Source organism: Vidua macroura, chromosome 2 (genome assembly GCF_024509145.1).
Source record: "Vidua macroura isolate BioBank_ID:100142 chromosome 2, ASM2450914v1, whole genome shotgun sequence".
In the NCBI taxonomy this organism is placed as follows: Eukaryota; Metazoa; Chordata; class Aves; order Passeriformes; family Viduidae; genus Vidua; species Vidua macroura.
The window spans coordinates 14,159,250-14,183,601 of NC_071572.1; the positions used below are offsets into that span (position 1 = coordinate 14,159,250).

Consider the following 24,352-nt stretch of genomic DNA (forward strand, 5'->3'; position numbering starts at 1 on the left):
AAAACAAATAAGTAAATAAAACAAACATCAGGAGTAAACTTGTATAATATTAAGATAAATTATATGTAACATATTTTTTAACTCTGCTCTTTGCAGCACATCTCACCTTGATGCAGCTACTTATTTCTCCTTTGCAGATATTAACAGAATCATTCAAACTATCAATAGTTTAGTAATGAAAATGAAACAAAGTAATACCAAACACGAAAGTGTTTGCACTAAAAGACATCGAAATTTGGTACATCTACTGCATATGCAAGATTTGCTAAATTCTCCCAAATCTAATAATTTTTAAAATCATCTAGTTTCTATTCTCTATTAATTTTCTCTTTTAGTGAAACAAGACCTTTTCTTCCAAGTAACTGAGTAGTCAAGTTAAAAACACTAACATCCTGCCTGTATATGGAGATTACATTGGATATTCCAATATTTATGTCAGTGATACAGATTACAGCGAGAGAAGAATTTGTGATCCTTCCATCAAGAGTGTCAGAGACCTCCCTGTGCTCTGAGCACAGAAAGCAAAAGCAGCTGCCTAAAGCTCAGAAGTGCTCAGGACATCCACATTCCCCTTCCCTTGTGCAGGCACCTGATGATTGCTCCTTTTCAGAATCCATGGGTCAAGGCACTGATGTTTCTTTTTCTCTAAACTTTTTCAAGAAGCTTCCAGTGACTAATCAAGTTTGGAGTTGCTGTAGTTTTGTTGATATCGTCACACAGTACATTTCCATTTCCAAACTAATTTTTAGAATCAAATTTTGGAACCGCGGATTTTCCAGTTCATGTAGAAACTACTTTCCATAATCAAATTCTATTATGCATTTTAAAATTCTTATTTCTCAAATTCTTCTTAGTAAACTCACTTATAAAGAGCAAAAATATATGGCCCTTATTACATACTAAAGTCCAGTTTGCTCACTGAAGAGCAGGGGCACTCAAGCAGATGAAGAGGATATCTGGTCCATTCACTCAGTTACAGGAGTGATCAGTTGTAGATGTGAAGGGAAAGAGTTTCAGGTAACTACCTGTGAGGTAATTCTTCTGCTAGCACATATTCCTACCTTCCAGCAGGCAGCAGCAGAGGGAACTGTCCTCCTGGACTGAGTTTATATCCCTCTGTTCTTTTGTGCAGAACAGAACACCCTCTTTTCAGTTCATCTGCTAATGCAGTGAGTAGCACAGATCTTCTTAACACACCCCTTCAACTATTTGCCAGCAAGTAATTGGCTTCTACCTCCTTTTCTTATCTCTAATCAGCCATTAATTTATGAAATGATCTTCTTACTTGTCCCATGACAACTTTCAATTATTAGTATTGGGAAAGAACCTCATCAAAAGTGTTCTGTGGAAAAAAATGATATGATCGTATCAAGCATACTTACTTGCTTTCTGAATTAAAAAAAAAAAAAAAAACCTCTAGTAGATTAAGAAAGCATGACTTTTTCTAAAAGAAAAAGCAAGAAACATCTCACATTCTCATGTTCACTCTTCACTGTTATATCATATGCTTATCTATTCAATCATGTTGTGGTCACAACCAGATTCCTTCATATAAAGGCTAAAATGACTTGCTATGTAGATCCCTCTGAATTGTCTTTTGAAAAATAGGTAATTTGATACTTGTCACACCTATTCTTCCTGTGCTGAGGCCACTATAAGCCATAGGCTATACATCAAAGCTGGTTGTTTGGAAAATTTTTGTCTAAGTTCCTTTAAAATACCTGGGAGAATATTATCTGGTCCTTATATTTGTCACAGTTCCTTGTATGAATTTCTTCTAAAGTCCCTTCTATTGACACTAAATTTTAAACAGTTTCCGGGACTAACCTCTCACAAGTAAAAGCTCCAGAATTAGAACTTCCCAAACTCTTTCAATGCAAAGAATGATCTTATTTTTATGCCTTAGAGACTCTCCTCTCTCAATGAATTTGACAAAAAGGTTTTAGCATTAGTTCTTAAGCTCTGAGAAATTTGGTCCTCAAAGTCTTTCTGGGCTTGCTTTATCATAATTTTACATCTAACTTGCTAGAGTTCAAGCTTAATTCTTATTCTCAAATTATTCTGGTTTCTAGAACTTTTTTTCTGTTATTTAACTAGGCCTTTAAAAATGTCACAGTTCCTGTGTCATGTGAGCAGCCCCCAGAACTTTGTACAGATTACTACTGAAAATACAGCTGCAAAGCAGTAAGGTAGCAGCTCTTCCCCACCAGCATTAATGGGAAATCAGTAGTGATGTGTCAAATGTTTATCAGCAACTTCTACCAGAGAATGTTCCTCCCACATCACACAGGGCCTCTTGCCCCATAAAAACACACCAGCCAGCAGTGGCAAACAGTACTGTGCCTTTCTCTGAATTCTCCCTCCTGTTGCACATCATTTTTGGAGCATGATTACATTTGTACCTCTCTCTCAGGTATGAGAGGCCTTTGTTCAGAAAGAGCCACCTAAACCCTTTTCCTCTTTGAAACAGTCCTAGAAAGGACTGAGAGTGAGTGGCACTGTCCAAACTTCCAGGTCACTTGCCAGTAGAACGAGGTCAGCAGTTATGGTAGAAAATACGATCACCTCTACACCCATGACTGATGGGTTATGTTTGACAATTCTCTGCCTCCTGACTCTAATTTTAGACACAGTGAATGTAAAGTTTTCAGTGGCTGGCTCCAGCCTCTCATCGCAGTTTTCTCTAATGTGCCATGGCAGAGAGGCTGGAACAGCTGAGCACTGCTCAAATTTGAAAGAACCCAATATTAAAGAAGGTATAACAGCAATGGCTCTCATTTTTCTCTGAGCAGGCTTCCTCTCCACTCACATAAAGCCTTTCTAGCAGCAGTGATGGCTGGAGGAAGAGCAGCTGTAATGCTTCAGGGGTACCTCAGAGTTGTGACCACCTCATCCAAGTGCTCCCTCAGATGATCAACAAAAATGTGACTGCCTAACAATGGCAGTCCTCTAATTAAGGCAGAGCTATCTAAATCTAGCACTAATTTTAATAAAAAGAACTGCCTAATTAATAGACATGCTTTACAAATGGGATCACTTAGACACAAAAAAAATTTAAGTGAGTGGTTTGAAGGCAAAACTGTTTACAGAAATTGGTAGAAGCAAATACCAGCAGACTCAAATTACCAGTCCTCTGTTGTACCTTCTTCAGTGTGATATGTTATCTTTGTGCCTTTCTATCTGTAACCAAAAGAGATTCAGGAGAAAAAGGGGGAATCACTCAGCAATTTTTGAGGTCCTGACTCTGGGGACTGAGACCACAGAAGTAGTGGCAGCCACTTTCCAGACCCTAACAGCACAGAAAAAGAAGGCCAATTTAACATGCAAAGCTAATAAGAGCAAAGAGAATTGCCAGGGTAAAGGTAAAACTGTTGCACACAGACTGGTATAGAATTTTAAAGCCTGGTGTAGAATTTTAGAAAATTTCAATTCAAAGCCCCATTAAAGCAAACAGGAATGAACACCCAAACTCATAACACATCATTGAATAACTCAGCTCTTTTACCTTATTTATCTCCACACTAGAATATATGCTGTCTAAAAACAACCAGTAACAATGATTAGAATCACACAGGTATTTCTGCACATACAGGTAAGAATTTTCACTTAACTACAGATATCACTCCTTGTCCTTGAAGGTATTGAACAAATCCACTGGATACACCTTCTTATGTTTCCTAGTCTATGTCACAGTTTTCTCTAGTCACATTTATCATTACATATCTGTCAATACTGGAGGACAAAACTGCTATCACTGTGTATTTATGGAGATGTGTGTACACATTTTTGCTACAGAAAACAGAAGATAGAAACATTAGGCTTTAATAAAAGTGATTTAAGCTATCATTCACAATGGACAGAGTACAAACACACACACATACACACTGAAGTCTCACAGCTGAATTATCAGGTTTGAACTTTTAATTTGCAGTCACAAACAACACAACAAGTACAGCTGTTATCTGAAGTTTGATACCTACATTCCCAAACAAGCACTTTATAAGGAGGCTCAGAAGGAAGATACTCACTGATCTGGTTGGTAGATGCACTATAAAAAGCATTTACAGTAGTTGGGCTTGTAAACCACCTGCAGCAAGAACAAAAGAAATTGTCTGTCAGCACATTGACATTCACCTTTATGAATCAAAGGAGCAAAGATAAAAATTGAACTCAGTAGAAGCAAGTAAAACATTAAGGACTTAAGATACATTAAAATTTAAGTATTTCTCCATTTCAGTACATCCTACCTACACTTCTAGAACATTGAAATCTATTGTTTAATGACTTTAACTGCATACAGTCAATAAATGCCCAGTGGGAGCAATTCTTAGTGTTACTATCATGTGATCTGTTTAATTTTTAAGTGACCACTGTGCTTGTGAGGCCAGCCATGCTGATGAAACAAAATTCACCCAGAAGAGGCTGCAACATGGACAGAAGCTGTGAAAACTCTCCTGGGTGTTTTTCAAACACATGTGGAGGAACTCCGTGTTGGAATTAGAAGAGAACATTTTGAAACAGGTAAAGTGGCTTTAGAGGCTTTGCTGAACAACTACTTGAAAAATTAGGATTATGCCAGCAACAGACAATTTCAACAGACAATTATGCCATAAACAGACAATTTCTGGGAATGTAAATTCAAAATAAACAGCTTCATGTTCTGTACCCTATGCAGTGAACATGACCATCCTAAACAAACAGACCTCTTGCCAGGCATTTCTTCTCATAGTTTGATTTCTCATACATACTGGAAGAAACCCTAGATTTGAATAGGAGTTGGACTTTGATGATCCTTGTGAGTCCCTTCCCACTCAGGATATTCTATGATTCTATGAATAGCAAATGAATCTCCTTAGCCTAAGCTTATCTATATTGACAGTGGCTTCAACCATATGAATGGAAAATCTTGACTGACTTTAGCAAGATCCAAATCCCCTCCGATGAAACCCTGAGTTCAGTGAACCCAAAATTTCACTTTGTGATTTTATAAGGGAGAAATAAGGTTAAAGAAATAAAGATGATGATAATTAGTGGTTAGTTCATACTAACTTAGAAGCAATATTAGTAAATGTTCAAACAGGAACATCCTGATGTCATTAGCAAAATATTACTCAAAAGTGTTATAAATCCATGTGAATGCAATGTAATTGCTTTGGAAAATTTCTTTTAAAGAGAAGAGAAAGGAGCTGCAAAACAATGAGTAAGATCTTTCCAAAGGAAGATTTGTCAGAATATGGAAAATGTGTGATATCAGTGAAAATGTACACACAATTCATGCTTTTAAATAGCCCCATTAATAAAAGAATCATCTGCAGATTCTGACTGTTTTTCTGACAACTAATGTCCTCACTTAAACAATGTAACAAAGGGGAGAGTTCAAAAATGGCAGCAGTTTGTCTTTTATCAATAAATTTAACTGCTTGTTTTATTCTCCAAGCTGAGCAGCTTATTTTGCAATGCATCAACTAGAAAAACTAATAAATGAAGTCTAAGAGTGATGTCATGTACATATTTTAACCATCCATTACATTACAGGCTCTACTTGTCAGAGATAACTCTCCCTGTTTTGTTTATTAGGAGATTGTGACGGGAGGAGCAGGGCGGGGGTTGTTTTCTGGTCTGTTTTCTGATTTCTTCATAATAATGAGATTAAATGCTAGAGGTAATGTAGTGAGATAATGGAAAATTGAAGAAAGAATGTATATGGTGAGGGGATAAAGAAAAAAAATTAGGGGCTTAATTAACTACATTTCAATTTCATGTTTGTTCACAGCAGCAATCAGCTGAACTGTTTTGAAGGATGCAAGCCTGCCATTTATGCCTTGGAACCACACTCCAGGCTTAGCTGTAAATCTGGAGGACTGTTTCTTTTTTGACAACAAGAAAACCCATCTGAAAGAGTCAAAATTTCAATTTATATTTTACTGTAAGATTGAGCAAAGACACATAGTGTTGTGACTTGCACCTCATCTTCTTGGCTTGTTCTGCTTACAATGGCCTTTCTGTTCTCAAACAGCAATTTTTAAGCATGAAAAAGGCTTCTGGGACAGAAAATGCTCCCTTTTTGCAAATTCCTCTTAGCCTTTTATTTCCAGTCAGAGGATCAAGGGCCTGAGATGCATAACAGATACTTCAAAACAGATTAATGTGCTGTGGTTCTTCTCTCCATGCTCTGTGAGAGCTTACCACAGCTAGCTGCAAAGAGGAATCACCACAAGCAGCAGCAAAGAGCTCTTCACTGACTAGAGACAGCTCTCAGCACAAGTTTGCACTTGTTTTCCTGGGTGAGGAGCTGGTGATGCAGGTACTTGTCCCCACAGGAACACCTCGCTCTGCCCAAGAGCAGCACTGAATGCTGGCAACATTTGGTCCACATTTACTGAGGGAGGACTTCACACCATCCTCTGGCCATACTTTCATACCCATGCACTCATAGGCTTGGAGTTTGCAGGTGAAGATGTATCACAGCCTCCCTGCCCCGAGGCTGCTGCTTTTCTCATGATCTGCCACCAGAATTGCAGAGCCCATCCCATTTGCTGAGCTTAGCATGAGCCCAAGGCTGAGAGCAGCCTTGATTTTCCTACTGCAAAACTGGACTCAGTTCATTCCAAACTGCTCCTCCATAACAAGGCCTCAAGAATGACCCTGTATGGAATTCATTATGCTTTTAAGCAGTTGGGAAGAGGACACTTAGCAGCCATACTGAGGAGTCAGGAAGAATGAGACTCCTCTAGTAACAAGCAGAGTATTTAATATTTGACATTTGGTAAGAAGCATATTTCTATGCTAAAGCATTTTGTTGTACCATCCTGAGCCCTTTCAGAAAGATTTGGGAAGTATTTTCCATAAAAGAGTAGCAATAACCAAGACCGCTTCCATCCAGACTAGCAGAACAACTTCACTTCTCATCTGCCATGCTCTTTCAAGTGAGCTCATGGAAGTGAGCTCCTTGAAATGACTGAACCTTCAGGGACAGTCCTTAACTAATAACACACCAAATTACAACATGAAGGTGTGTAATAAATAGCTGTTGCTGTTAAATTTTAAGGTGAAGCAAATTTAGAAATAACTCTCCCATTCCTGTTTGAAGTCAGATTGCCTGAGCATTTGCTCTAGGTCTGGTTACAATTTCTGTATGCTTTATCTACTAACAGAAGGATAGAAAAAATGAAAGGCATTACACTTTCCAAGCTCTTATTAATTACAAATTAAATAAATAAAAATTCTAGAATTGTTTACACTGTTTTCATTTGCTATAAGTTTGTGAAAAAGGGACAGTTTTGAATGATGTCCTATAGTATTACCTATCTGGTACTGCAGCAGTCAAAATCTAATTCTGCAGAGTTGACACTTCTAAGGTTGAGATTTCTCTTGCAGAAATAAAATTTGAAACATACACTGAGATAGCAAGTGGGGCAGAAACTCTCTTAGTCTGTGTTCTTGAGGCTGAAATTTCCTCTGGTATTTTCTTCCTGTGTTAAGAGTATAGTGTGCTACATTGCCATTCATGAACAGGGATGGTTGGGAACATTTACAACACAGAGAAAAGCTTATTCTTTTATTTAATTCTTTGTAAAGCACAAATTGAATTTGCAAATTGATCCTCAGTTTTTGGAGTTGGAAGAAATCATTTGGTTTGCTGTTCAACATTCAAAGTAAGAAATAAATAATAAATAATCATATAAACTTAGCAAATGAACTTGTGAATGTACAAAGACTTAAGCTGGTTAGAAGTGAAAAGCTGTACAAAGTTTCTGAAAGCTGGAAAATGCCTTCCAAAGAAAACACTAAAAAGAGAAACTTCTAAATGGGAGGCAACCTACAAAGTGACTTTCAAAATTGTATTTTCTCTTCTCCTTGTTAGTCTCTTTTATATATTTTCCCATGTAGAAACAGATTATTAACCCAGGCCAGGCTGCCATCTGCCTCCCTTAGGAATGATCATGCAGCTAGGATGGTAAGGCTGGGTCCAGCCCTCAGTGCCACATCACTGCTTAGAAAGAGGCTCAAAGACCAGGAAAAGGCTCCAGGAGGCTCCTTTCCAGCCTCTCCTCTCCAGGGCAGGTCCCAGCCACACGATTTCCAGCAGTGTCTCTCCAACAGACAACATCCTGCCCAGTGTTTTTGATGGCTGCTTTTACCTTTTTGCAGAAGGAGCTTTTACACCATCCTTAGAGGTATCCAGCCCAGAACCTCTCAGAGCTGCCCTCCCTTGTGACAAAGCAAGAGCCAGGGCTAACACACAATAGTGTGTGGTCAAGAAAAACAGGAATAGGTTCTGGAGGAGACCCCAGAATTCTTTCATAGCATCCTTCCTTTGTATCCTCAGCTCCTGCACAAATCCCTTTCATTTTTGTCTCTGCTGATACCTGAGCACTTTTTTTCTTGTTGGATAGAGCCAGCTGTGAAGGTGACAGTCACCTCCCCAGCCAGCTGTGAGGCTGGCAGCTGGCACCCAAGGCTGGTGTTGAGCACAAGTGACACATCCCAGAGCTGTGGTGTCCTCAGGGGAGCCTGGCCCCAGGACTGGCAGAACAGGCAAGTGCAGCACCCCAGTGCCTTGTCACAGCTTCCTGGCACCAGTGGTGTGGCCCATCACCCATGCCCTGAGCAGTGAGGAGCTCATCTGAGTTCCTCCATGCTCCCTTCTCCTGTCAGGCAGATAAATGCCAGGGATGGAGGGAACAGAAGAGAGAATGAAGATTTTTGACAATTATTCCTGATTTAGTTTTTTTTCTTTTCTTTTTTTTTTAATTAAAAACTGTTGAATTTCCAAAACAATTATTTTCCACTTTGTTATCCATATTCCCCTTGTTTTATCCAATTGCTTTGTCTTGTATCTCCCATCTCCTCTGTCCATCCCCTGATGGTCTTTCCCTGGTGCTTTGATTGAACTATCATTTTAATTTCACATTTAGCTGAGGAAAGTGATTCCAGTTTGAAATAATTATTAAGAAAAATGGACTGTCTGCTAAAAGAATATAGTGTTTTACCTTTTGGATGTAATATTATTTTAGCAACTTTTATTTTATTTCCTTAAATACTCATTTTCTTATTTATCTTTTTTGGTCCGCAACTTTGATGATCTTATAATATCTATCTCAAAATATAAATGTTATGCTAAAAGCTACTAAATTAGGGAAAAGAAATGAAGCAAATAGAAAGAAAAACCCAAGGGTAATTAGCTATTAACAACCAAGCCTCATCAAAAATTCTGTGGAGTTGTATGAAATGTAAAAGTTTAAAAAACAAAAACAGAAAAATGAGAGAAAAAAAAGAAGGTAAAAGCATCAGAAAGCAGTGAAGTATGATGATTTAAAAGTCAGAAGTAGCTAAAAAGTGGCTGATATTTTTGAGGTCAGGTTTGACATGCCTTTGACTGGTAAGTGGGAGTTATTGGTTTATTTAAATAAATTTTTTAAAAAATTACTGGTGGCAGCAATGACTCTGTGCCTTGGTGTCCCTCAGCAGGCAGAGTGACACCACTTTCAGAGCCCTTTTCTATCACTGAACAGTTGCAGAGACAGAATAATATCCCAGCAGGAGCCCTGATTATCCCTCCCTGCCAGGGCTCAGGTGGAGATTACCTCCAGCCCTGCAGAAGGCAGAGCAAATAGCTGTGCTAACAAAGAGAAGGGACCAGAAATCAAACTGGCATCCCCCAGGCCTGAATGTGCTGAGGGTTGACGAGAAAAGAGCTACAAAGGTGATGAGGGGCTGGCTATTATGTGGTCCTGGGAATAAGAAGGTAAAGACAGGCATGAGAAGGTGTTCAGTCTTGTAGAGGGCAATTGGATAACACTTTCATTTTTGAAGCATACCCGTGGGACAGCTCTCAGACCAGTCCTGGAGTCAGGGGCTGCCTACCACTTCATTTCCTTACAGGGGAGCTTTCCCATCGTGCCAAGAGTCCACAGGTTCTGCATCACTGCTGGCTGCCCCAGGGCTGACCATTGCTATAGAGAGGCCAGGGCTGCTTCACTGCTCTCTTGGAACTCTTACCCTCAAGAGAATGCACCATTGTGGTCTAGTCCTGACATCCAGGAAAATCCCTAAAATCATACCCCAGGGTTGCCCAGTGCACTGTCAGAGAAAGCTGTGATCAGATGGTAAAATTCACAATTAAATCTAAGCCATAAATGATGCCTTGAACACACAGGGCCAAATTGAAACACTTCAACCATGAGCAACCTTTGTTTGTCCCCCTGCCTCACGGACAGCACGGAGCCACCCCCAGAACAAGGAATGGCTCAGTTTGAGTAGTGTTTCTGGAGTCCTAAGGAAATAAAAGCACTGGAGCTAAGCTCTGGCACTGATTTCAAAGTCTGTGTGTAGAAGAAGTCATTTTTAAGTAGCATGATTAGACTAATTAAGTTCTGCTTAGGTTTTAATTTGCATTTTAAGGATTTGATTACCCACCAGTAAGAAAAGAGAATGATCCTCTCATGTATTTTATGACAGTTTGTAACACAATCTGCACTCTCATGTTTACAAATAAATAAAAATAACATACGTAGATTAAATTATGTTTCATTCTGTATCATTGCTATCAAAGCAGGTAACTAACAATGCTGATTTGTATTGCTAATAATAACATCATCTCTTACTATGATTTCATTCCTACAGAATTTATTTCATAAATCCCCACTGTACCATTCAAACTCTAACTGTGACCAAGAGACATAATCCATTTTTAATTGCAATTCAATTACCCCTTTTTTCATTAAATTAAGTTTAAGCTTCAAGCATGTGGCTACTCTGCATATGAACAGGGATACCTTACCAAAAAAAAAAAAAAAATCACAGGAGTTTCTGAATAATGGGAGTTTGCCCATAGGCTTTTTGTGGCATAACATATTGCTGTTGACATAATTCTATTAAAACTTAATATATAACAGTATTTAATATATAAATTAAATAATATAAGTTAAAAAAATGTTAGAAGATTATGTAAATTTGCCTTTTGTCTACTCACTCTGTTTTTGGAACTTCTTTTCTAAGCCAGTAGAAATCAGATTGGGCTGCGTATTTGCGAGTTTGCAATACATTGCCAAAAAAATCACTTTCTGTAAACTTCAGCTGTACCAAGAAAGCACAGACATTTTTAAAGCATGTCCAAAGAAACAAAAGCTGACATAAAACAAGCAGAACTTTTATTTTATATGAGATAATTACCTAATTTTTTTGTGTTATCAAAGCAAGTAAAATTTTCACACTTGGTAGGAAGAATAAATATTTTATGAGCTAACTTAAAAAAAAACAGAGGCTGAACAGATCTGCACAAGGCTCTGGAACACTGGGAAAACTCTTCACTGTGCAGAGTGCTGCTGAAGGAATCATAAGCACCCAACAATGGATTGCAGACTCCACATTTCTATGGTTATTATTAAGAGAGCCTCTTTCCCAGGAGGAAGTAGGCTTACTTTTATTTTTAATAGTGCATTTTAAAACAACTTCGAACAATGTAATGAAGTCCCCTTTATCAGCTTGCTTTACATTTTATAAAAAATACTTCATATTCTGTGCCTTCTGAGAGTTCTACCACATTAAATATTTACAGCCATAGGGCTCCATGCTTCCATAAGTTTCCAAGTCTAATAGCATTCACACACACAAAACTAAACAGGCAAGGAAGAGGGATGTTAATAAGTTATAAATCCCTGTCATCAGTTTAAAACAATTCTAGGATTTGTGAGGAAGTTGCTCTTCAGATGTAAACTATGGTTTTGAAGGCACGATTAACAAGTATTTTTCACCAGCCATTGCCACTTATCTGAGCAAATAATGCCATGCACTTAGTGATAGAGTTGGTCACATGCTCTGTCTCATTACACTGTTTTCACTGCATCATCTCACCCTGCAGCTTCCCTGGACTAGGACTAGGCTGGTGGAGTTGGTTCTCTCAATAAATGATGCCTCTATTTAGTGTTTGTTCATGTGCTCTGGCAAAGATGATGATGGCTCTTTTTTACTGCCTCAGGATTAAACTTGTGTTTCTAGTTTGCCTGTGACTTTCAGTGATACAATTCATCAAATGCATGCCACAGTTGGAAAATAGTAAAATTTATTATTATTACTACTACTACTACTTCTATTATTATTATTATTATTAATCATTTGCCTTCCTGCCTCAGGCTGAACAGGTACTGGGACAGGAAGGAGTCCCCCCACAGTATCTTTGTCCAGCAGGCAGCACAATAGGCCTATACATTGGTTAGGACCGCTTGGCATGACTATAAGCACCAATTGTAAATTAAATTCATAGCCTGGAGAGATAAGGAGAACTTATATACTGTATCCTAAATTGTGATTTTCTGAGGTAAAATGCTTTAGGCTTTTTGAAAATAATTATTTTGAGAAAAAAATGCTTTTAGTTTGTCCCATTTTTATAACTAAATGCAAAATTATTACATTGTGTGCTTAACCTTTAAAATGCTTAATAGCAGAAAGGTTCTTTACACCCAGGCAGACTTTACTCCCAGCAGGCCTCATGATCTCACTTAGATACAATAGCATTGACTATTTAGACAAAATTTAGAGCTAGCACACTTCAAAAATAAAATAAAAGTAACCAGGCAAGCACAAGTCCGGGTGCATGCCAAACACAAGACTAGCTTTGACTTTAGACAGCAGCAAAACAGAGCAAAGAATGGCTGCAATAAATGAATAAAGCTGCAAGCCTGACACTTACTGTTTTGATGTCTTCATTAATATATGTGTCATTCATTATGAACTGAGGGTAACCAACTTTCGCCATAACTGCTTTTGCCTTTGAAAAAGAAAAAGAGAAAAAAAAGTTTTGATAGATAAAACCACTTCTCAGCATGCCACTTTTTGTCTTTCTTGCTCAGTTTCCACTTGGTATTATTATGCTTCCTGGAGCCATCCTAATGTAACTTCAAAACAACCTGGCTACCAGGTAAACTTGGTGCCACAAATGAGCTCAGCATCACAACGCAGAGGGTCCAGATTCTGTTGTCAGATTATCACAGTGGGTCTGTCACTGCCTGCAGAGCTCTTGCGTACTTACAGCAACGTGTCTGAGTGCAAAATCTTAACAGCTGATTTTCCCTACAGGGTTTTTTGTTAATCAGATGGTCCAATGCCTGTTTGTACAATGTTTTCCAAAGGACAAAAGGAAATGGCCTGTTTCTCTATGGCACAGTAGCTGGTGCACATCCAACTGCTAAAATAGATTTGATGCACAGATGTGAATCAACCTTGATCCCAGCACGTGCAGCCTGGTGTTTCCACTGAGGGCCACTTCTCTTTGCACCTGGGGATGGGTCCTTTTCTGAAGGACACTGTACGTTCCAAAAAGCACAGGACTGATCTGTGTGTAGTTCTCCAGTTTCCCTCCTTTATTCGCAGTCTTTGCTCTTTCCCTAATGCCAGTAGAGGTGTTAAAATAAGACACTTCAATTTTCATTAATCCTCTTTCAACTGTGATTTGGTCCCAGCGTTTATGCACAACCTGCACAAACAGTCCAGTGTGAAGTAGCTGTAGATGAGTAGTCCCACTTTGTAAATCATGGTGTGAGTTTATAAACAGCCTTGGTAATGTCCTCACAAAAACACCAGCAGGCCACTCAGACACCCAGAATCTCTGTAGAAACAAGTTTCCAGAAGAAAAGCAGAAATACACAAAAAGATAAGATGATATACCAAGAAGTGAAATGTGACAAGTCCATAGGATAAATTACAGCTATGATGGACTAGGTTAGCACAAAATTTTAATTTCTTATGTGTTCAGAATGCTGAATATAATTTCTCCATAAGTCTTTGGAATTCCCTCTGCCCCTCAAAAAATGTGCCTTCATGGTCATCAGACTCCGATGTCAAAACTCAAATGAATATTGCAAGATATGAAAAGCAATAAATAATTGGCTTTAAACCAAGTATAACCATACCAATCCTGCACTCTGCTCTCTGTCAGCAGGGTCTGGACCTTTTTTAGGGCCCAACAACTTTCCTTGCTGCAGGGACTAACTGCTTAAGGGAAGATTCCCCTTCCTCCACATATCCTTTCCCCTTCTCCCACTTCCAGTATCTCAATACAGCATGACCTTGTAAACAGCAAAATGTAAAACCAGCTGTTCCACAACTTCAAGAAGAAAGGTGATGGAGGATTGCCTCCATTTAACCAAAGTCATTCTGTCTCCTCTTTTATTTTTCAAGAAGAAAAGCCTCTTTTCTTCTTCAAACTCCTTCAATTTCTCAATCTCACTTCCAACCCAAAGACATAATCCTCCATTTGTGACATCACAATTAATTGTGGTTGAGATAATTAAGATGTCACAAACAGAAGATAACAACTTCAGGTAGAAAATTAGCAGCAGGAGCAGACGATCTCTTAAGCAAGAAAGATCCCATTGTCATGCAAATTGCCCTAGTAATAAAAAAAGCAATGGAAGAAAAATGCTGAATGGAAAATATGAAATGAGCCAAATTAACTCTCAACAGAATGTTTCCTCACTTTGCCAGAAGGTTCAGCAGTCTTTCATGATATTTTAAATCCTGTGGTAGGGAGGGAGAATAAAAAGCCAGGAAGGGAGCACGAGTCATCTGCAAGTTTGTACGTAATCAAGAGTGTCTAAATTTTTCCTGGTGGTGTTGTCAGGTCCAACTGACTGAACTTTGCAAGGAATCAGAAAATTTCCTTTACCACTTCCCATATTTCAGTACTACTTAAAACTAGCTTTGGAAAAGCAAAAAGCAAAACCCAACAGTGTTCATTTTTGCTAAGTCAGCTACTTAAACAAATCAGGTGGATCTCAAAGGTTCTACATGAGTTCATCATTTGCTTTGTGACTTTCACATTTTATGATGTGAGATTGAGATTTCTAAGTGTGAGAATAAAATAGTGGGACGCTATGGAGATTATTTTATAAAGGCTATAAAAAACCCTAGTAAATAACAGAATGTGTCTTGAGATTTTTGAAAGCAACCTCAAAAGGTAATGCTGCTTTTAGTACTTCGATGCTTTGTCAATGTCTAAAGTTGTCTGTATTTTTTGAGATTAGATAGATAGATAGATAGACAGATAAGGGGGAAATGTTATATTATTGCATTTGTTACTTAAAAGGCATTACCACAATATGTGTGGTTTAGAGATCTGAGCAAATAAGACAGACAAAGCTGATGCTGACAGTGAAGGTTGTTTGGCTCCTGGTTAAGTAAACTGTTTCCTGTAGCCAAAGCAAACCTCATGAGAGAACATGGAGACCTTCTGAAGTCCTAGGGAATCCCTCTGACTGGGATTCTTCCTAGAAGCTTTGCATCAGGTGCAAACTTTTTCAGCTGAGCCCAGCACATGGCACAATTTATTTACAAAGCTGACAAGTTAGAAAGTATCATACTGAGAACAGGTTTCTAAATTTGCATGTTGGAAGTCTTGTTTCTGTGCCTATTTTTCTGTTCATTTGTGTAATATTTAACAGCAGTTGGGAGATTCCTTATTTATTACTATATAGCACAAGGAAGTGGAAAACTCTTCTACAGCTTGCTTACTCTTTGATAATGATGTCATTATTTTCCCCTTGATAGGATTAAAAGTATGTATAAGAGACCAGCCTTCCAGGAGGCAAGCACAGGGAGTCAAATGAAATGTGACAAATGTACAGGAACCAGCCATGTGGCAATTGCACATGAATCCACCATAAATCCACCATGCACAACTTTTTATGGTTTAAAGGCTCATTTAACTCCTTTCTCTAATTTGCATATTAAACAGCCATGTGTGCAGGAAGAAAAGAGGAGCTGGGGTACTTCCCCCAGGCATCATTAAGCACTCAGCCTGCGCTGGGCTGTTGGGTAAATTAAGGAAACTCATTTCTGCAGGGTGCTTTAGGGTAAGTCATGACGACTCTTTTCTGTCCCAGCAGCCAGAGAGAGCAGGCTCTGAGGCAGAGGAGCCAGAGTGGGACTACTTCCACCACACCATGTGCATGGAAGTTTCCCCACTGACTTCAACACAGCCAGGATTTTCCCATCAGTGTCTTTCTGTCACAGGGAGAGCATTGCAAGTCAGTTTACTACCCGGACAAAATAATAAACGAGCTTTCACTCTCTGCTTAACAACCTGCCAACGTGGGAATGCACACATGTTTCAGTGCTCCAAAGCAGCCCAGGTTCCAGCCTATTCAAATTCTCACTTGACAACCAAGAATATAAGCATCCTGAGAGCCTTTTTGTCTCTCAGAGTATGACTTGGATATTTTATACAACACTAAGTACTGACATATTTTACTTACTGTAAAGAGAAAACAAAACAAAACATATCTCACAACAAAGTTTTATGAGTCTGAAGAGATCTTCTGTATATTAACCTGACTCAATAACTTTGTGAAGATCATTTTTAAGCTTCTAAATAGATAAAAAATTAATACAATTACAGTTCACTGAAAAATTAGCATGAAATACATTGTGAAAGCTAAAATCATTCATGGCAAAGTAATGTTCCATTTAATTACAAAGATTAATTCAGCCTTTATATTTGTGCCCAGTCTTTTCATTTTTCATTGAGAACAGATGATTCAAGAGCCATCTGGTAAAACTGCTGCATAAATATCACTGCATCTATCTAGGGTTTACATATGGAAAAACTAGAAAAATAGAGTGATGGATCTTGGCAAAACACAGGAAAGTTCCATCACAGGGCTAAAGCCCAATCCTACAGATGTCAGTAGGAAATCACTACTGACTTGAGTGAGAGATGGATTGAGCTCACCCTAGTGATGCACAGTATTTCCTTTGTGGGAAAATGAAATATCAGGGATTTTCATATTGTCAACTACAATGGAAAGTGAAGTGGCAACTCAAACATGAACACTTGGCCTGAAGTGACAATTTTTAACAGTATTTGATCTGCAGTGAACTGTCTAATCCCTACTCAATAATACAGATTATCATTATTTATTTTTAAAACTTGGCTTAACTGTCCTCTTTTTGTTGCATAACTGTCCTCATTTTGTTTGTCACAACAATAGAAGCTATGTAGACTTTTCAAGAACTGGAATTTCATTTAATAATAATTCACATTCCACCACTTCACACTGCATCATAACCATCCCCTCTGAATTACAATAATTGTTTTGAAAACTCTAAAATAATTGCTAAAATAAGGAAGACAGAAAACACAGCTATCATTCCATCTTGGTAATAGCTTGAGGCCAAGGTCAAAGAAAAAGTAAAATAAATAATCAAGTGACTTATGTGAATAATGACACCCATGTACACCTAAAATTACTTTCCGTTAAATACACATTATGGTTTCAAAAGTAGCTGAGTCCATTTAACAACTTTGTGCTGCCAAATGGAAAAAAAGTCCTAGTCCTTGTCCTTCTTCCCCACTCCTCTCAGCTCTGTCCATAGTTTTCCTCATCCTGCCTGCACCCCCAGCCTCCAAAGGCTGCCTCAGCTCCTCAACACATCTCCTTAACACACCAATAACAAGGTGGAAATTTAACCACGTTTTCCCCAGCTAATTTTCTGCCAGATCACTGAGCTGAATCATTCACTACATGGAGAGACCCAACAAGTTCTGGAACTTCTACAAGCCGAGTGCTGGGGACACATGATGTGACAAAGTGGAGAAGGGTTATGTGGTACAATAGTTACCTCCTCCACTGAATGATCTTTTGAAACCAAAGCCTCACTCGGACAAAACTTACTGGCAAGACAATACTATTTAGTTACTATTTAGACAATACTTAAAAATACCATACCATACCTTATAATCCTAGGAAATAGAGAGGAAAAGGGACACAGCAATTCCTAAGACAAGTGTTCATTGAGATTATATGTTCAGTCTTAATATCTACTATTCAGCAAGACAATATTATTATTACACACTATAAAGTTTAAAACATCTAAATGTTTAGTAGGACTATCATGGACAAAAGAGTCAGAAAAAGCAACAATGTACATCAGTGCTACTCTTTTCTCTTCTAAATCCATTCTGGCTCTGGAATACAAAGATTCAGTCATTGGTTCAAGCACTGTGACGAAAGTTTCACTGGCATTAACCTTTCCAGTTAACAAATCCCCCATGAAATTATTGGGTTTTTTAGCAATAGAATTGGACTAAGTCAGAGAAAGCGTGAAATTAGCATCTTTATTTCAGTCTTACTTATATAAACATACTAATTGACTGTGATATTTTCATAAGCACAACTCCTTGGTTCAATGCAATTAATAGACCTAGTCACATTTTCTCCTTCAACCAGAAACTCATTCTGCTGCCAGCTTTGCTTTAATTTTGCTGAGAAAAAAAAAATCTTTGTCCATTTTATTTTAATTCCATTTTCAATTTGCAACCTCTGTATGACAATTAGCTTGATTCCATTATGTTATACACAGAATATTATATGTGAGAGACTTATATTCTTTCTTTCACAAACAGAACATCATATCTGCAATACTTCTCTTTGTGGCACACAGAAAATATTTTCATCTTTGAAGATATAAGTGCACTTATACTGCAGACCAGCACATCTGAGTTCCTGGCACAGGATGCGCGTAACTGCTAACTATTCCTGTCCAAAGCACCTGGGTGAGTTCTAAGGGTCTTTGGATACTCAGTGGAGCTGGAATGATGCCCATGGACCAGAAGAAAGGATGATGCCCAGATATGCAAAATGTCTCAGCTATGGCACCACAGCAGCAGTGACAGGTCAGCTCCAGCTTGGGGGGTCCTGCACTGGATTCCTCTCTGCACACCTGTGGATCACCCTTGCCCCAGGGTGTGTGGAGAGCTGGGAGCTCCTCCAGCTGCACTTCAAACAAGCCAGAAACTAATGTGTTGTGGTCTGAAGACACAGACTATCATCAGTATCATGCTGATATAGGTATAGATAGATATAGATATTGATGATATATATAGATAGATATAGATAGATAGATAGATATAGATGATAAAGATATAGATGCAGATATAGATAGATAGATAGATATAGATAGATATATGCCCCATGGTATGTGCTGCTAAGCTGCCTTTGATAAGACTCATGCCAAGCTAGGCTTGGACTCTTACTTAGGAGTATGTAAAAATCTATACTCCTCCTGCCTTTATTTTTCAGGCAACATTCCATGTTTTCTAATATAGTTATCTCTGAAAACCAAACACACTCCCCCAACTCCAAAATCCCTTTGTGCTTTGAAATTACCTTAGATATCTTTACTGATACAATTTTGCACCAGGATCCTAAGGATTTGCAATAGCAAAAAAAAAAAAAAAAAAACCAAACAAAAAAAAAACCACAAAAACAAAAACCAAAAAAAAAAAAAAAAAACACCTTTGGTTGGTCTTTGTCACACTGGTGAGCTGCAGAAATTATTATATTCCGCTTTCTATAGAAACTCCTTCCTGGAAGTGAAGGAGCTCCTTCACTGCTCACCCCCAGAACACCTCACGACTTGACCCACACTCCCATGTTCATGCCACCTCTTGCTAGAAACACACCCACCTTGATCAAAAAAATCTTTTCTGCTTTTCTGTTTTAGCTCTGGGCAAGAAGCAGGCTTAATAAAACCCACTGTGCTAGCAAAATAAAACTCCCCAGGGACCCAAAAAACTGTGCTGACATCTCCGGCACTGGACACTGAGAGAGGGGCAGGCTCAGAGATCAGGAAAGGGTGAGGAAGCTCTCTCCCCATCATAACTGTATGGGGCATGATTTACCATAGCATTTCTTCTCCAGTTTTATGCAAAACTCTGAATAACCTGTTCCAGAAAGGGACAACTTCTGACCTGAGTCTCTGCTTGCATCAGTTTACATTCATTTAACATTTTCAAGGTTAAGCAAAGGCTGCTGAGCACTTTTTTTTAAAATAAAGAATAGCATGTGAAAAATTCCCTTTTCATTTCTCATTTCACAAGTGAGCTTCAGCTGCAGTCTTGATGCAACTGAAACCATACATGATAGAGACCCCTTTTAACATGACTCAAACTGAAATAGTGTCTGAGAACTTAAACACCAGTAGTATACTCATGACTTGCATATTTTATCTCTGAGGAGGAATTCCTTTTGCTTGAACAGGGACCTGACCAGCACTGTACCAGTGAGCGTGTCACTCTCAGTTGTCCATGCCTTGTAATATATGGGGGGAAAGCAGATGTGTACATAATCAAATACATAGGCTGCAGAACATAGAAAAAAATATTCAGAAAATGCTCTACTCTCTACTCAAGATCAAATTCCTCTCTATTCCAAACCTTTACATATTTTTAGTTTTAAATAAATTATATCTAGGTATTTTCACATTGATGAAGCTCATCCCATATGCAGAAAACTGAGCACAAGACACTTCACAGCTCCCTCACAAATTTTGGCAGCTGAGGAAGCCTTTACTCTTAGTCACAGCATCCTGGCTTCTAAAAGGCCACTAAAGGAACAAATTCCTGAGTCTGATGAGCTGCTTGTGGCATAGTTCCTTTACAGGTAAACTCCAGCAATACCAGTACCTGAAGCCATTTAAAATCTCACAGCTTTGCTTCAGACCCCAGTGACTGGTACAATGCCTGAGCATGCTGAAGTGCGTCTGGTTCACACTCCTGGTTGTGGACAGCTCAGTGCCCAGAGTGAGGGTCCATGGTGGGGTCCCAGCCCATGGCCCTGCCCTGCTGAGCTCCTCACCCACTCCCAGCCAGCAGGCAGCTCTCCTCAGTGAGCATTTACAGCACATGGAGATCACCACAGCCAGGAAATGCACTTTCACTGCAGAGAGAGAGGCAATGCCAAGCAGATACCTGGGCATGCCCTTGCAGACTCCTCCACACAGAGAATGGCTCCCCTGCACCTCCATATCTGCTACTGCTGACCTGGGGGACTACACTGTCTTTGTAACTGTACCTCTACCAGAGACAGGTTTACTTGTTAAAACAACAAAGATAGTGAAAATTAAAGCTGAAACAATCCAAGACTTTCAGAGGTGGTGGAATATCTCTTGCTCTTTGGAAGAATTACTCTGTCATTTAGCATAACAATGTTTTCACGTTGTGTTTCTGCCATAAAACCTTCAGATTCACCCTGGTCCCTGAGCATCTGCAGGTGTCTGTCCATCTGTCTCCCTCCTATTTCAAGCATGAGATTTGTCACAAGTGTTTTGATGTCACACACCCATTCTGGCCTTATGTAGTCGTGGTTGAGTCTGAAAAATGACAGCTGTGAGATCAGGGTTAAATACAATTTCCTCTCCCTTCACCTGTTTTCCACTATCTGTTTGCACGGTGCTCAGGTTATTAATGGAACTGACATCCCTGCACAACTGAATGAGCAGTAGCAGCAGCCAGATAACAAGGGAGAAGCTGACAGCAGCAATCTAACCCCAGAGATAAGAGATAAGCAAACATGCCATGGCTATTAGTTTCAACTCTGGCCAATGGAGAAAAACATCTCCTGTGGTTACTGATCAGGAAACCCCAGTCTTCCTGTGAAGGTTAAATTAAATTCAGGATGTGATAGATTATTCTTAGAGTTCAAAAATTAAAGTTTGTAATGAAAAATAAATATTTGATGTAAAACTAATATGAAAGAAAAGGGGATGTTAATCTGATAGAAAGTGAAGACCTATTTTTATTCAGTGAAAACCATGGAACACTTTTACTCTAGAAGGAACATACCATTCTCTATTTCTTCCAGGTGAAAAAATATTACTCTAAAAATTGGCATTTTCCAAACAGCTATCTCAGGAATGGTGTAGGAGTGGCAGCCTCAAAATCCTGACCAAATTCCAAACTTGATAAGTAGCACAAATTTTCAAATTCCTTACATCATGTCTGAGAAGCATCTACTTTCCTTACAGCTTCCTATTGAGTTGTCCCCTTCTTTTCATATGTCCATGCACATGGTAGAAGAAGGAATGGGCTGTTCAGCCTCAAAAAGGGATGACTGAGAAGGAACCTCATGAATGCCTCTAAGTATCTGAAGGGAGTGTCAGAGTATGGAGCCTTTTGGAGGCTCTTCTCAGTGGTGCCAATCAATAGGACCAGAGGCAGAAACTGATGAACATGAGGAAGAACTTCTTCGCTGTGGAAGTGACCAAACACAGGAACAGATTGCCTGGAGAGGCTGTGGAGTCTCCCTCACTGAGGATGTTCAAGAACCATCTGGGCACAGTCCTGTGCTACGTGCTCTGGGATGACCCTGCTTGAACAGGGATGTTGGACCAAATGACCCCAACTGAATAATACCTGAATCAAACTTTCCAGTAAAACCAGTAAATTAGAAACTCAGCAGTCACCCCTATAGGGTTTTGAACAGGAATGAAATGTATAACTGAAATTAGAGTATTTGGAAATTTCTCCTGCTTTTCTTAGCTCTTCTGAAGTATGCTTAGCAGTTTCTGTGAGTGCTCTGAAGCAGTCTTACACTTTGTGAAGTTCTCTGATATCTTTAAAGCAAAGATATAAAGTCATCTTAAAGGAACATGTAAAAGGTGTTTTGCAAGCTTTAGTTTTGAAACTCCATCCCTCTCTTTAACCAAATATTGTTCTATCAGTTTTGTGCTGGCTTTCAGTCTAGAAATAGCCATTGAAATCAGAGGCACTGAGTCTCAGGGCTGGTTCCACTGTCATATTTGTGCATTCATTTTCATAGGATGGGTCCACAGACCCCACAAGACTCAAAAGGCATTTCTAATTTTTGCAGAACACCCAGTAACCACTTTCAAGACTGGATGATTATCTTTGTGCAATGTAGCTTGGCATTAAGCAAGATTAATTTCAGCTCCTGAAGCTGTGGTGCCTGGCCTTTTTGTCTGGGCTTGCCTCAGGTCTCAATGAAATGTTATTTTTCAGAACTGTATCTAGCCTTGGACAGTCTATGTGAAGAAAAGCAGGAGGCCCCTTTCTCCCAGTATGTATTGCTGTGCCAAGACTTAACAGAAGCAAGAGTGAGCACAAAAAGAGACTAGGCAATGATAATTCTTTGGTTCCTGCAGTACCATAACACAGAAGAAGGTTTTCAGTCAAGCAAAAAGACATTCTTTTTACCCACAGAGCACTGTGAGGCAGTGGGGCTCATTGCTTTGGGAAGCTGTGGATGATGAAAATGGTTGTGGGTTCAAAAAGTCTTTAGACAAACTCACAGGAAGAAAATATGAATAAATACAAAGACACCACTTCTGGCTCAGGCAGCAAGTGAGCTGCAGTTTGTCAGAGGCCAGGAAAGGACAGTGGGAATGTGTCCCTTTACGCTCACCCTGTCCTTGCATTCATCTCTAAACATCTGCTACTGTTTGGCCACTGTCCGAAGCAGGCACTGGACTCTGCTCTGAGTAGTATAACTGTCATGGCCATAGTGAAATCACCCAAATGTGAGAGAGAGACACCAAGGAGAACTGGGAAAGGGGAGCGTGGCTCAGATAAGTGACTGCAGGGCTGGACAGGGCCAGCAAGTTCTGGCTGGGAAATGAGTGGCTTCAGTGGGATAACCCACAGACACCCACCTCCTTTAAAGTACCTATACTTTGTAAAATCAGGGCTTGTACAGATGGCTCTTGATTTCCTAAGGGCTATTGGCCCAAATTACACTGTGTTGTCTAGGGAGGTTTGCTGTAGTTCTTAGAAGAAGCAGAACAAGCCCTGTAGGCTAAACAAAGGTACCTAACGCTGCCTGAGAGAGCCACCTATAGCTAGGTCCTGATGTTTTGCTCCTCTTGACTCAGTCTTCAGACTCAGAGATGTGGAGAAAACAAATGTTGCATATACAACTTCCTTAGAAACAAAGCAAAGCAGCAGGCAAGTTCAGGAGCCAAATGATTGCACAGTGACCTTGGGATTTGTGCTCCATGACTTAAGGAGGTTAATAATGTTACAGAAAAATCTTACTAGAGGAAAAACAAGCTCTTTTTTGGCTTATCATCCATGCTTTAAAAATAGTACTGCAAAGCACAAGAACTAACTTCCAAATAGGAAGTTATTCCTGTGCCATAGCCTAACAGGGTATTTTACAAGAGAATTGCAGAATTTAAGAAAAACGTCTTTTTTGAAGCCTCCAGTTAAACCCAAGAACAAAGGATATTTTAGGAAGGAAAAACAGTGATTAATAAAATGATGGTTCCTGCCCAGGAGTGGGAATAATTTAACATGTCAGTGATGATCTTCCATTGTGATCTTCCATTGAATTATCCTTTGAAGAGCAGAAGCAATAAATTGCCATTTTAAAGAAGTGAGCCCTCATCACACAAGTTACATCAATGGAATTTCAGTTATGGGTTCCCCCTTTCCCCTGTGTCTCACCATGCCAAAACACAGCTGTCAATACCATTTAGCCACCATAGCTGGCTGCACTCTCCACCTTCATTGTAAGGGAAACAAAAGGGTGTCCCTTCTCTCCTCCACCCCTGCAGT

At 39.2% G+C, this 24,352-nt stretch overlaps 1 protein-coding gene across 3 annotated transcripts in view; it reads right to left on the reverse strand.

Moving 5' to 3' along the window:
- PHEX (phosphate regulating endopeptidase X-linked) overlaps positions 1 to 24,352 on the reverse strand; it is a 109,372-nt gene that overhangs the window by 20,365 nt on the left and 64,655 nt on the right. For 2 of the 3 annotated variants that reach the window (XM_054002172.1, XM_054002174.1), the window contains exons 13-15: positions 12,692 to 12,769; positions 10,976 to 11,079; positions 4,029 to 4,087 (exon numbers count right to left, since the gene is read on the reverse strand). In XM_054002172.1, coding sequence (XP_053858147.1) covers positions 4,029 to 4,087; positions 10,976 to 11,079; positions 12,692 to 12,769 — 241 coding nt within the window. Of the gene's footprint in view, positions 1 to 3,220; positions 3,290 to 4,028; positions 4,088 to 10,975; positions 11,080 to 12,691; positions 12,770 to 24,352 lie in introns of all 3 variants that reach the window. The other variant, XM_054002170.1, reaches the window with a different exon arrangement.